We start from the raw sequence: 15003 nt of genomic DNA, 5'->3' as shown, positions 1-15003 counted from the left end.
TAACATTTCTGAATCTTTTCATATGTGAAGATTTGCCTTCGAATTGATTTCCTGACACTTTCTACCCCCTTAAAGTTACTACATAAGCTGCTTGAAACAACAAACAAGATCATCATGTCCTCTATTTTAATAAAGTCTTTTTAATGTCTTTTTCTCAAATACTTCACCTTTGTTTCCTAAAAGAAAGTTTATTATTTAGCCTGAAACTATTATTTCAAAATCAATTCAAACTTGAAATAGCAAAAAATTTTATAATGGTTAACACATCTCCTCTTTTTCATTCTTCTTCCAAGGCAACTAGATTTGACAAAGTCTGTAGCTTTTTCCATGCAAAGTAGACAGGAAAATATCCCTAAAATGTTTCAAGTCACATAATGGAAAAAGATGCCATCAGAAACAAAACTCCTGATTTCAGGATGTTAAATATTGCTGTGAATATATTTAGACCTACAAGATCTAACACAAAATAATTGCGTTTGTTATTATTTCCTCTTGATGCTAACTTGTGAAAAAATAAAAAAACTTGTAAGTATCTCAGATGACAGGTATCAAAAGACCGTGTTCTACTTTGAAAATGCCAATTTTGTCTTTCGTAGAATAAATGAAATAATGGCTTTAGAAAAAACACTTCATCAATATGAAGGGAGAGAAAAAACCTCGTTTAAAGGGACTCTCTTGGGAAACACCTATCACATGTATCATCAGTCAAGTCACCATGTGTCTGGCATGTGGCAGGTGCCTAGTCAATGGCAGTAATTAGCATCAGCTCGATCATTCTCTTGGATGATGCATCCTATGAAATTATGAAAAACAATTAAATATATATATATGTAGGAGTAATGAAAGTTTGCTAGAACTTATGTTACCAAAGCTGTCATATGCCAGGGATGAAAACCTTTTATCTTCCATAATACACTTCAATAGTAAGTAAATAACCTATATTTTTACATATGCAAACATGTGGATGTATATATGTAAATATGTAAATTTTGCTAAAATCAATATACTCTCATGAACAAAATTTTCTAACTAGGTGGCCATATCAGTAACATTTATGATATAAAAAGTATAGCGCCTCACAAAAATAGAACAAAAGTAAATGTGGAAATCGAATTGCTGAACTTGATAAAAATCAAGATAAATACAACAGACATTGAGTTACAAAACAGTTAAAATAATTGACTCATATTAAATTTACTTATGGTCAATATATTGGATGATTGTTCAGAAAAGAGTTTTATTTTAATCCTTTAAGTGTGAAATAAAATACATTTAAATGTAATTCTGCTTTGCGATGCAGAAGAAAGTCTAGATGTAGTTGTTGATTTGCTTATTCAGCATATTTTAAGAGTTTTATATATATAGTATGCTGTATATATGATTTGAACATAATAGTAATTCATCTTTAGTGAAAAGGAAATGGGTTGTTTCTGTTTACTGAACTTTTCTTCTTTCTCTTAGAACATTTTAAAAAACTGATGTATATATATGTATATGTAATATATAGTATATATATGTATAGAAAAATGAACAAATGTACTCTTTGTATAATCCCAACTGATTGTAATAAATAAAAGCCTCAATGTATGATCATAATATTATCACTATATTATTTTAATAACCTACATATAAAAACCTATGTAAATATCATATAGATGAAAATAGCATATTGTCCATACTAAGAATCCTCCCTATCTCTACCCTTTCCAAAGATAATTAGTATCCTGACTTCTATCTAACATGGAAGTTGAATTGCATCTGTTTTTGAATGTTATGTCAATGGAATCAGGCACTGTATCCTGTTTTATGTATAATTTCTTTTCCTTAAGATTATGTTTATGGATTCACCCATGCTGTTGGGTATAACAGTTGCTTGTTCATTTTTACTGCTTTATAGTATTCCTAATATGATGATACTACAAAATATTTATTCTTGCCAATAGCAATGTCATTTGGTTATTTCCAGCTTTAGATATTATTCATAGTGCTGTTATGAGCATTCTAGAATATGTCTTGGTACACATGCACACCTATTTCTCTTGAGTATATGCTTACAAGTTGAATTGCAGCATCACAGAGTATGCACATATTAATTTCAGTAGATAATGCCAAAGGTTTTCCAAAGTGATTCATAGCACATATTTGTTTTTAAAACATTTTTATGTCTCATCGGAATCATAGAGAAATATTTGGCCCTATTTAGTATTCAGATAATTGTGCTTGGTCTATTATGCATGATAACATAAAATTTGATTGGGTTTTACTTTTAACATTGTCATAGATGATACCTTAAACTGTTTTGCAGTTAGACAGAAGTTTCTGCAGCACTTAGTAGTTAAGATACAAAGGGCAAAAGAAAATTTCTCTGTCAAAGATTGTATGCCATGCAGATGACAGGCCCTACTTTTTCTAAACAAACTGAAAAAGAACCTCCTGCTGATTGAAGTACAGATAAGAGTAGTGGTTTTTCTCGGTTGGATGCAAGTTTATATATTGTACTTCACAGTTTCCATTGTCTTTAATCCAAATTTCCACTACAGTCAAAAGCCAGAAGAGTACAAAATACAAATGGTGATTTTTAAATGCATGCATTTGCAAAACTATGCAAACCTAAGATGCATAAACAATCTCACAGGTTAAAAGGATGTATTTTGTGTGCATCATTTCCAATTCCTAGTGCAGACTACATAAAAAGAAATTCTTTGTTTAGGAACAATGAGGAATCTAATTCTTACAGGTAATACCTTTCTTTGACATTCATACTGAAAGTAAAAAATATAACAAGTTTAAAATTCCAGTATCAGAGTACTTTAGAGTTGGCAAGAATATCGTCAATAAAAATAATCATCAGAGATGGTACATTTCATATTATATACTTAAAATGTTTAATGTTTTCATGGTGAAATGCTTGTGGATATTACTTTACTAAGTAAAATATTATTTCAAAACACTCTTACACCCTTAATACAGATAAACTGGGGAGGACAGGTTGATGCTGTATCTTTCCTGTCTTATGGAGTTCGAAGTGAGGGCTCCTTTTCTTGCTCTTTTACCATGATCTTATATGCCACTAGTGCTTCTTAGAATGGATGCATTACTTTGTTAATCTCAGAGCAGACATTGATATCTTGACCAGCCTAAACTTGTATGTGTTTTTAGGAAGAGGAAAGGTGTGAACTCTGAAGATTTGATATAATTAATTATGGCTACTTTTCCTTAATGTCTATATTCATGGTTTGTACATCCAAATAAGATTACCTGAATTTAAACTCTATGCTTATACCTATAAATGATCTATATTGAGTTTAATTTCAGACAAAGTTGTTCTGAGTTAATATGGAAAAACATTAGTTACTTTGGAATATATTCTATTTAATTTATTTTAATGGATTTCTTAGTTATATTTCAAAGCTCTAAGGCTAGATAGTTCTTCGTTTCAGAATATAATATTTGATATACTCATTATTGATTAGAGTCTAATGACAAATTGAAATTTTTAAATTTTTACTTTGTTATAATAATGTTATCCACTCTATCAGATTTTATATTCTTTGTTTTAAAGATGATAGGTTCATTATTTCCACCATGTTCAAATATCTAATTATTGGGGGAGCTGAGGTTTGACTACATGTTTAGCTTCAAAGAAATATGGTATAAAGGCATTTAATCTTAAAATTAGAAATCCAAACCTAAATAGCATATGTTTTATTTTTATTTATGCTCTTTAATAATAAACTAAACCACAGTGTAGCACACTGTGTACAGAATGAAGGACATCTTTCTTCTGCTTTGTACTCAGAAAATGTCACTAGGGGATCTTGGTGGCCATCTAAGGGCCATCCCAAGGCAGTGTTTATATGGCTTCTTCCGATGCTGCTGAAATCTGGACAATAGGATTATAAAAGACTAAAGCTTGAAATGACTAAATGCTATTTCTGGTACTCAATAAATACTTGTGTACAAATGAATAATCAATTATGAAAAGGTGAAACTTAAAATTAGACCTGTTAACTGAAATGGTATAAATGCAGAGGGGACAAGTGAAGTTCTAGGTTTTGCCAGCTTTTCCAGGTCAGTGTAAAAAATACACAGGATCCAAATGTAAGATAGTCAGAAGAGATGGCATACAGATGAGACTTACATATCCAAATAGTAAATCAATAGTTCTATTTAGATGTCTAAAAGGTGTCTAAAATTCAGTATGGATAAAGCAGAATTCTCTTCTCTGGACTTCCCTCCATGAAAAATCTTGCACCACTCCCAATCTATTCCATTACATTCAATGATATCACCATCCATGCAATTGCTCAAGATCAAAATCTAGAGTCTATCTATCCTTGATTTTCCTTCTCCAACTGCCTTATCTAAAGTTTCTCCTCTTTGCTTTACTACCAAGATCTCTAGTCCATTAATAAGTACTAGTGATTCCACCTGCCGAAAACATCCCACACATGTCTGCTTTTTCCCATTTTCATGAAATCTATCTCATCCAAGCTACCATTATAACGGGGATCCAACAGCCTCATACCCTGTCTTTCTATTTTAGATCTTGCACCCCAATAATAAACTCCCTATATGAGAACTGGCGCTATATGGTAACCAAAGAAATATTTCTAAAATGCATGAGAAGTAAGCTGCATCTCTACTTAAAATCTACAAGAATAAAATGAAAATGCCTTTCATGGTTTACAAAGTGCTACATGTTCTGGTCCCTGTCCACCTTGATGACATTTCTTTCTAAAATGGAGACATTGGATTTCTCTAACCCACACTTTCTGTGCTCATACAAAATACTATGCTGGTTTCTTTTAGTGGGTTTTCCTTGACCACCATAATAGCTGCCTAGCCATTTGCTATCACTGTGTATTCAATTTTTTTTTTTTTTTTTTTTTTTTTTTGAGACAGAGTCTCACTCTGTCGCCCAGGCTGGAGTGCAGTGGCCGGATCTCAGCTCACTGCAAGCTCCGCCTCCCGGGTTCACGCCATTCTCCTGCCTCAGCCTCCCGAGTAGCTGGGACTACAGGCGCCCACCACCTCACCCGGCTAGTTTTTTGTATTTTTTTAGTAGAGACGGGGTTTCACCGTGTTAGCCAGGATGGTCTCGATCTCCTGACCTCGTGATCCGCCTGTCTCGGCCTCCCAAAGTGCTGGGATTTTATTCAAAATTTTTAAATAAAAATGTAATCATATAGAAAAGCTGAAAGACTGCTTCAAATAAAACCTGTATGCCCACATTTAGATTCAGTAACTGGTGACATTTGGACAATTTACTTTATCTCTAAAAGTGAGTTTCATAAAACAGCATGATGGTGATAGGCTCAAGAAGAGGTGAAAATTCAGCTGCTCATTGAGGAATCACTGTAACATGATTATGTTGAAGAGGGGAAAGAGACATAGCATCTCCCTATTTAAGACAAATATTTTATATTTTATCATTTATAAATGGTGTGTCACTTATCATAAATATAATCTCCAAAATCCATATCCCATAGGCAAAAACATAATTAGTGAGGGCCAAGCACAGTGGGTTTGAATTCTCTTCTTTGTCCCTAAATTTATTTAATAAGCTAAAATACATAACTAACTTTGTCAATGGAACATATTCTTTATCAACTATCATCTTGAAGAACCAGAAAAAAAAGTACAGAATATTCTTGTCCTTCAGTGAGCAAACTTTATTTGCATAATCCATTATCTCAAATGAGACTTAGGTAAAAACTATAACGAGCTATTTCCTGTAAATAGTCAAGAAAAAGGAATTATGTCAAAAACAAACAAAAAGTATTATAAATATCCAAAATAAATGTGTACTTTATCCATAGGAGAATACTTCTTATATCATAAATAATTATAACCACTTACTAATTTTGATTTTACATTACACCATGTTAGAAGAAACAACGGTGATGACAGTATAGGAACTCGGGGTTACTTACAGATAGAGGTAAGTGGTTCTAAATAACTTAACAAAGCATAATATTATTCAAATTAGAACAATAACTACTAACAGTACGTGAGTTACAAAAATAGGGAAATGTATTATCTATATTCTATTTTTAAGAATTCAGGTAAGTACAAAATATAGCTGAAGAAATTTTAAATGTTTCTGCAGAAAAATAATGGAAGCATATTCCCTCATGGTGGTGTATAGCCAGGTTTTAAACTACAATATTATCTTTGCTTTGCAGAAAGACAAGGTACAGTATAGAACTGCATAAAGTAACAAAAACTTAATCCTGGGCATTTACAATCGAGTCCTGAGCAGAAGGAACACAAGGGTGAAGAATATGAACAAGAGTAGAAGAGCCCAGTGCCTCATTTTCCTCTTTTAATACATTTTCTTTATTTAACTACATTAAACCCATTCTTGTTTTTACAATGTTTGTCTGTTACCAGATAAAACTTATTAAAACCATAGGATGATAAAACAGCTTTAGGACATTTAGAATTCTACCTACCCTTTATCTCCATCCCTTTTCCACTTAAAATGAATTACCAGGCACATTTAACAAAACTACCAAAAATAGGTTTTAAATGAAACCAAATTTATTGAAAAGTTTGCCTACTGACCCTGAAAGTCCTGAGTAAACAGTACTAAGAGAAACATGTGCTCCCATAATGGGAGATTTTAAGAGTAATCTCTGGCAAGTTATTTTCTTTGCTCAGTCATGAGACTAAGCACACTATTGCCACCTCCGATGCTTGAAAATACCCAGAGATGGATGAGCCACCTGGGCACAGAATAAGAGTACTTCTCTTCCATTAAGCAGAGCCTTGCCTAATGGTATGAATGCTTGAAAAAACATAAAGGATAAGTCACGGTTATTTTATAAATGTGCAAAGGGCACAGATGTGGGCATAAGGCTTCCAAATGGGAGAACAGTCTTTTTCCACATAAGGAGCTTGGTAGCATTTCTTTTCCACTGTTGCCCAAAGAGCAGAGACTTGGTACTATAAATGACTGGTGAGTGTAAGGTTTGCCATCAAAACGATGTATGTGGTTAATTTCAGTTACTCTCTAGAAAGCACTCCTGTGTGTCTTAGTAGCTGAAAGCTCTATTAGTGACAGAGCAAAAAGAAATAGAAGGAAAGAGGTAAAAAAAAAAAAAAAAAAAAAATAGTGAGTTGATTTGCAAAGTGAAATGAGCAGGGTGACATATTCTCTACATGGATAAATGGGATTAAGAATAAATCTGGTCCCAGCTACTCGGGAGGCTGAGGCAGGAGAATCACTTGAACCTGGGAGGGGGAATTTGCAGTGAGCCGAGAACGAGCCACTGCACTCCAGCCAGGGGGGTAACAGAGCGAGACTCCATCTCAAAGAGAAAAAATAATAAATCTGCTTTTTTCACAAATAAAATTTGAAATCAAAAGTGAACACATGAATATATAGGGATATGGGTGTATATGTATACACAGTAAAGGCATAGGTATAGGAAATAAACATATTAAATAAAAAGTCATACAATATTTGCTTTAGCTCTATACCATTCACCTTCTCTACAGAACCTCCAAAACATCATCGAGAATTTTTGAAATTTTACCTTAGGAGAAACACATATTTGGACAAGTAGGAGTGATAGATTGTATAAAGTAGGTGTTACCATGACAAATAATGAAATAATGAGCTACATTACTCTCCCCACTGCCCATTCATTCTTCAATGCTTCTCCCTAGTTTTTCTCAATGTGAAATGCCATTCTATACCAGGAAGGGTAAAGTCAATTCCACGTTATGACCTTAGAGTCACTTTTTCCCTATTTAAAGTAGGCGAAAGATATGTTGAATTTAAATACATCATGAAAGTTTTTAAATCCCTTTTCTCTTGAGGAGAGAATTTTCTAGCTTAGTGAAAATTGATTTCCTCAAATCCACTATGTGTGTGAGCGTTTTCTATATGAAATTCTAATGATCAGAGCTGTATCCTCTATTTCACCTAAACCAAAGAGGAAAGAAAATGATTAAAGAAATATTGTAATTTTCTATCTTTTCATGCATGTCTGGTAGAGAATCTTTTGGTGTTGTGTATTTCTGGGAGAAGGTGGTCCTCTTTTCAGTGCATGTATGATCATTACCCATATTTAGAAAATGTAAGTCAGCCCCAAGATACATGCATGATCATTCTGGTTCACCAGGTAGAATTAACACCGTTAACTCTAAAGAGACTTTTAAATCTTTTAAACAAACCCCTTCAGTAGCCAGTTTAAATCTGATTTATTATTGTTGCCACACTGTTCCTGACAAAGAAACCTCCAATAATCCCTAACAGCTGCTGGCAAACAAGTGCTGCGGAATAACATTGAAACACTGAGCCATAAGCTAGAATCAATTTTGTCTCCTTCACTGTTACAATCAGACAAGCAGAACAACTGGAGCATTTTTAATCTCACCTTTATTATCCTTCAAAAGCAGAGGTGGGAAAGAGGATCCTGCCATATAATCAAGAAAGCATACTCCCGTCATGATAATTGTTCTCCAGAGCCATGCATTTTATGAGTTACGTGTCAAACTTATAGGCAAGGTCATCTTGTGAAATCGGAAGACAGCTGGTAGGCGGTAAGAATCACGTTTTGTATATAGAAAGAACTCACTCTGTGCCTGAGATATCATATTCAAGGGTTTAAATTTTAAAAAGTGCTCGTTTGCAATCTATGAATCCATATCAAGGCAATTTCAACAGTTTTTGTCCTCTGGCCCTGAAGCTACATTCATAGTCTTTTCCTTCTAACTGCTTCTATCTTTTTGAAAATGGACATTTAAGAAGCTACGAAAGGTCAAACACCTAATTAATGACTCCACACTTTTTCAAAAAATAATTTCTTAATTTTTTAAAAAGATCATTTCTAATTTCTATTTTCACACTGGATTTTTGGCTGAAACATGTTGTGACTTTTTGAAATACTTATCCTAATTAGAAAAATAAATGCAACATCTGTCAAAATTTTGAGGCTTTTTTGAAAAATCAGTCATAAAACTCAGTTTTTAAAGAATCTAAGTTATAATTCCAAAGTGCTTGAAAGACAAAAGAAAATTCCTAATAATTATTCGAGAGATTATGGTCCGGGTGAGAAGACTATTTATTTCTACAAGATGGCTTAAGTATTTTATAGACTTTTAAAATACTGATCCTCAGTTTGACTAAAGAGTCAAATACTATACTCTCCAAAGATACCCAAAGAAAGAGGACCATTTCCCCATGGCCAGCAGATGAGACCCCAATGGCATGATCCCTATCTCAAAATTCATTACATTTACTTGAGATATTGATATATTTAACATGCATGAAGATATTCTCCTGTAGAAGAGCTTTTGTTTTATTGCTGGAAGTGCTAAAATCAGTCATTTCTATCTGGGTCTTTGAATTACGCATGCCAAGAAAAATCATAGACCACACTGCAGTAAGTACACTACATCCTGGGTACAATATGTATTTGTGGTCCCTAAAATGTTTTCCAGAAGATTAAGTTGATTCTGTGTGAATCATTTGGAAAATTCCTGCAACTGATTCTATCCAAAAAGTGATCTCTCATCCTGCCAAAGTTCCTGGCAATATATTGCTCCTGACTGTATCACCATTTCTGGAATATTTAAAGAGGTAGAAAAACACTGAAATGAGTCTTGAACATTAATTTGTGTTGTCATCCCTTTACATGTGGAAATATTATTATTACTTTTGCGTCTATGTTTAATAAAGATCAAAAATTTAGTAAAATCACTGCTTTGCGACCCTATACAGAACGAATTAAAGCTTTATCTTTGTATTCATGTAGACCTGGGATCAAAAACCAGCAAATCACTTAGTCTCTCACTAGTAAAATAGGAATAGCAATATTTCCACTCTCCCAGGGTTATGATTAAATTAGATAATGTATGTAAATTATCCAGCAGTCGTAGGACTACTTTCTCGTGTATAATAACATCTGGGTCTGTACTCTTAATTTTCAGTACTGGAAGAAAATGAACATCTTTTACCTTCACTCACTTTGAGCATTTTTTTTTAAGTTCAGCAGCCTTATATTACCTTCTATCCCCAAAGGAGTAATCTTAAGATCAAAGAGATGGAGAGCACTGCTTACGTCAGTAGATGCACGCAGGGTTTCTGCAAGGTTTGGCACAAAGATTAATACCAGCCTCTGAGGCAGCATCAGTATCCCATCGTGCAGTTAATGACAGCATGTTCAAGAGCAAAATAAGTGTGCTGTCATTGTCCTCCATGATTTCAATAGTGAACTACCCTGTGTGGTGTACATTGACTTTTTTCTTTCAAATTGCACAGCTACTAAAATGGTGAAGGAAGCTTCTCAAGGATGTATTTCATTAGGTTTAAAACTGCCCGTAAAATCTGAAAATTTGTGTCAGTGTCACTGCTGGGAAGCCAATAAAGCCCACATACCACAGCAGGTTGCATGAAATGCCAGCAGGATCTCCATCCTCTGATGAATCAAGTACACCCCAAAGACAAACTAATCAACACAGATCATTTTACTGACAATACACTGTGTTCCTGTATTTCAGAAAGGCAATTTAGGTATGCTTGATGTGTAACAGCTCTTAGGAAAAAAATGGCAGCCTAAAATGGAGTAAGAAGGCTTTTGATATTTCTGACTATTTCTTCATCAAAAAATACTGAACAAAAAAGTTCTTTAGAATAAATCCCCATTAGTGAAGAAAATGTAAGACTAGTTACTCATGCAATATTTACATGTACGTGACAATGGTTTGGTTTAATCTTATTTGAGCCCACATGTCTTCCTCAAATCGCCTGGAGCAGACATTTTATTTGGAAGAAGAGTGTATTTTTAATAGACTTCAGTGCCACAGAGGATTTACTTTTTGAAAGCAATTTAATATGGGAACATGAATAGCATCTACAATCCTCAATTCACTTCTTATTTATTAAGAGCCTACTATGTAGCAGGCATACAATCTATTTGGCACACACCGTGTGGTGCTCAGGAAGCACACAGATGACAGACAGAGTCCCTGTTTTCCAGGAGCTCACTCCACAGTAGAGGAAACACAGCAGTGCTGCCAAGAGGTGCTTAGGGTCTCTCATATTTCCCCTCTCTCCAATAATCTCCCTGAGCCTCCCTAAATCCATCTTAAATAGATATAATCTAAGTAAAACACTGCTCTGCCAATGTGGCTTAGAGACAAGTCTCCTTGGCCAAATTCCACCAGATTGCTTCCCCTACGCCTTCTGCAGAGCTACTCAGGAGCCACGATGGGGAACAGGCACTTAAACTCTCAGTGGAAATACTGTATGATAAATGATATATCTACAAAGACCTTTGTGAACACAAAGGGGTGGTTGTTCAGGAATCAGGATGTCAGGGAGAACTTCAGGAAATTCTTAAGAGGTGAGGACATGTTACCCATGCAAATATGGTGAGGTTTAGGAGAAGAGAGTCAGATGGGATAGCCTGCAGGAAAGCATGCAGGTACACTGCCCAGTAGCTGCAGAGTCCAGCATGACAGGAGCACAGAGTGTCAGTGAGAAGAGGTCAAAGACCAGGTTGGACTGATGATGGAGATCTGATTATAAAGGGGATGCCTGCCTGATTACAAGTTTCAGTACAATTTTATATCGGACACCATGGAGATCCCTGGGAAAGTATTAAGCAGGAATGATAGAAAGATGAAAGGAATGAGGAGAGGGTAGCAGATGACTAACTGCAGACGCAGTTCAGAAATCAAGGGCAGAAATATTTAGATTCCAAAACGAAGGCAGTGGCTGTAACTGGAAAGAGGCAGTACATGGAGGACTTGGTGGCGAGTGGATGATCCACAGTATGGCTCATGGTGTGGACAGATGGGTGAATAGGACACTCTTCACTAAGACTGAGGAAAGAGAGGAAGAGATGAGAGGTCATGCTGCCTATTCCCTGGCCTCTAAGATCAAGGCAAGAATGTTTGAATCGGGTAAAATAAAATTAATATTATCACTCATTTCTTACTAAAAAAAAATCTATTGGCACAAGTTAAAAGATATTAAACTATCAGAAAGCATGTTAAAATTCATATTAAAATGCTGAAAATATTGTTGTGCAAAGAATAATACCATTTTTACACAGTATATGTTAATTAACACCAAATGAAATGTCACTTGGTCTCAATTATGTAGGCTCACATTTTGAAGATTTCTTAAGCTGATCCTAGCCTGTGATATTTGCTGCTAACATTATTTATTCAATTATAAATTTATTGAATACTGATTGAATCTTTATGATAAAATGCCAAACAGTGATACTGATGGACACTTTTCAAAATTAGGGGGTCTTTTTGGTTGTTGCTTAGCAAAAAATAAGGTTAAGTATATCAAACTTACATGTACTTTTGTTAAATACACAGTAAGTCTCAAACAGATCATTCCAAACAAAGATAACAAGAGAGAAAACTTCAAAATATTAATTACCCAAACAAAAAATGCTAAAGTTTATAGGTGGATAGGTAAATAAAGAGACAAAATGGCCAAGCATTTATATATATAAATATATATAACCAAAAATGTAGATATAACCTATATATATCAATTGTACTGAAACTTATAATAAGGAATCATCCTCATATATATGTGTGTGTGTGTGTGTGTGTGTATCTCCAAAAAATTATACACACACATACACACACACACATTTTTCCCCCAAGTAGAGACAGCTTTGAATTAATATATAGAACTTTAGAATAATTGAACAACTTTTCAGAATAAAATTATGTGATAGTCCCTCAACATGAATTTATTCATTTTTATGTGTTAAGCGTGGGATCTTAAATTTGATTAAAATTTTACAATAAGAAGATACTTGAAAGTAATGAGAAATCAAAAGTTATCAATACCCATGAATTTGGTAAAATACTAGTATCAAGATATTTTTTCAAAAAGCAAGTTTTCTTTGATATTATTTTATAATAAAAAGCTTGATGAGAATGTTAGTAAATCATTTATTAAAATTTCTAGGATGTGATATTAGAATGGTCAGAGAATGCTGCACTCATTATCCATCCTTTCTCTTATAAAAAGAGATATGCATATTTAAAAATTAACAAAGAAGAAGGAAGAAAATAAAGGAGAAAGGGAAAAAAGGAAGGGTGGGAAGAGAGGGAGAATTTAAAATTACTGCCTTATACAAATCTAACCTCATGGGCTTATATAAAAACTGACAATTAACTAATAAGCTTTGGGAAAGAAACCTTAACGTTTTTCAGAAAAAAAAAAAAAAAAAAAAGAAGACAGTAAAATCATAACCTATAGGACTTTTTATTTAAAATAAAACACATTAGAGTAAGTAAAATTTTTCTTTCCAGGATGTCTTTTCTTTCCAAAATAAATGTCTGAAAACTCAGCAGATGTTTTATAAAAGTTTTGAAAGTTAGCGATGAATCTGATAATTCCATAAGGTTTTACTTGAAAATTTGGACTATGTAAATTGAAACCAAGATGAAATAGCGTCAACAAGCCCTAACTATAAATATATCCTGAAAAGTGTTTTATGAAAAAGGTGTTAAGTGCTGGTTAATAGACTATTATGAAGCATCAAGGATATATTAATTAGTAATATTTATAATTTGACAATAATTAGAAAGTGTCAAAATACGAGTGCATGCTGTAACATAATAGCATATAGCATTAGGAATTATAAATAAGGCCTGAAAATAAGAAAAGTACACTATTCTTAATTTTGCAAATTAAAGTCAAAGTAAGGAATTAAGTTTACAATTTACCCAACTGATTTAAGTCAATGTGTGCTTACTGAGAAGGCAATACATTAGGCTGTGATCATTCAGCAGTCCACAGAACAAAAACTATCCCTGCCCTTGTGGAAATACATGCTGGCTAAATTTCCCAGAAGTGCATATAGGTGCAAGTCAGTAAGTATTGATATATGATTTTATTTAAGGAAAATGACCATTCATCATCATACTTCTGACTTAGAAACAATATTCTATAAGACCTTCAAGATCTAGAGATAGGTTGTGTGTCAACATTGCTCCTCTTTGATGCTACTTCCTAATCAGTTTTCTCTTTCTCTCCGAAAATCCACATACCCCATAAAACCACCTTTCAGCCATTATTAATGACTTACTTTCTGGTTCACCATCTTCCGTCCTATCTCTCCTTGTGTAACTGTAAAATCCACCAACATGACTGTGCCCAGGCTCTTTATCTCCTCGCTGACCTCTTTTCCTCCTCTCAGTATCAGGCACCCACTCCCATGGCTCTTCCCTTGACCGGCATACCACACCCCATCTGTGCAGCTCTCTGACTCTTGGACTCTGTTATAGTAAGTCAGGGTCTTTTCTCCCATCCGTCGCCTTCTCCCTGATTTCACTCTCTCCTTCCTGGCTTGATGATTCTATGATCCATCCTTAAAATCACCTCATTAGGAACCTCAACTCCTTTTATCTTCTGTCTGAGAAAATTGCATCCTTCATTTATACAACACACACCAGAAAATCTGAACTTCTCATTTCATTACAGGTATAAACTTTTTTTTTCTTTTGAGACAGAGTCTCGCTTTGTTGTCCAGGCTGGAGTGCAGTGGTGCAATCTTGACTCACTGCAGCCTCTGCCTCCCAGGTTCAAGTGATTCTCCTACCTCAGCCTCCCGAGTAGCTGGGAGTATAGGCATGTGCCACCACGCCTGGCCAATTTTTGTATTTTTGGTAGAGACAGGGTTTCACCATGTTTGCCAGGCTGGTCTGGAACTCCTGACCTCAAGTGATCCACCTGCCTCAGCCTCCCAAAGTGCTGGAATTACAGGTGTGAGCCACCATGCCTGGCCACATCACAGATATAAAGTCTTGAATAGCCAGTTCATGTCTTCAATTTCAACCTTGACTCACACTGTTCTTCCCCTCCCTTACCCTTACTTCACTCTAGTCACATTGGCTATCCCATTTCCCTCTTTCTTTCTTTCTCTCTCTCTCTTTCTTTCTTTCTTTCTCTCTGTCTCCCTCTTTCTTTCTTTCTTTCTTTCTTTCTTTCTTTCTTTCTTTCTTTCT

General features: G+C 34.5%; 1 protein-coding gene across 1 annotated transcript in view; it reads right to left on the bottom strand.

Moving 5' to 3' along the window:
- The window catches only part of LAMA2 (laminin subunit alpha 2), a 509807-nt gene extending 495501 nt beyond the window's left edge, over positions 1 to 14306 (bottom strand). Inside the window, exon 1 of the mRNA XM_026454995.1 lies at positions 14085 to 14306. Within this exon, the coding sequence (XP_026310780.1) occupies positions 14085 to 14306 (222 nt within the window). The remainder of the gene's footprint in view (positions 1 to 14084) is intronic.
- Positions 14307 to 15003: the final 697 nt, after the last annotated feature.

Source organism: Piliocolobus tephrosceles, chromosome 5, assembly GCF_002776525.5.
Source record: "Piliocolobus tephrosceles isolate RC106 chromosome 5, ASM277652v3, whole genome shotgun sequence".
NCBI classification, from domain to species: domain Eukaryota; kingdom Metazoa; phylum Chordata; class Mammalia; order Primates; family Cercopithecidae; genus Piliocolobus; species Piliocolobus tephrosceles.
Note: the sequence above shows the minus strand (reverse complement) of the source record. Positions and strands in the feature narration are given on the sequence as shown.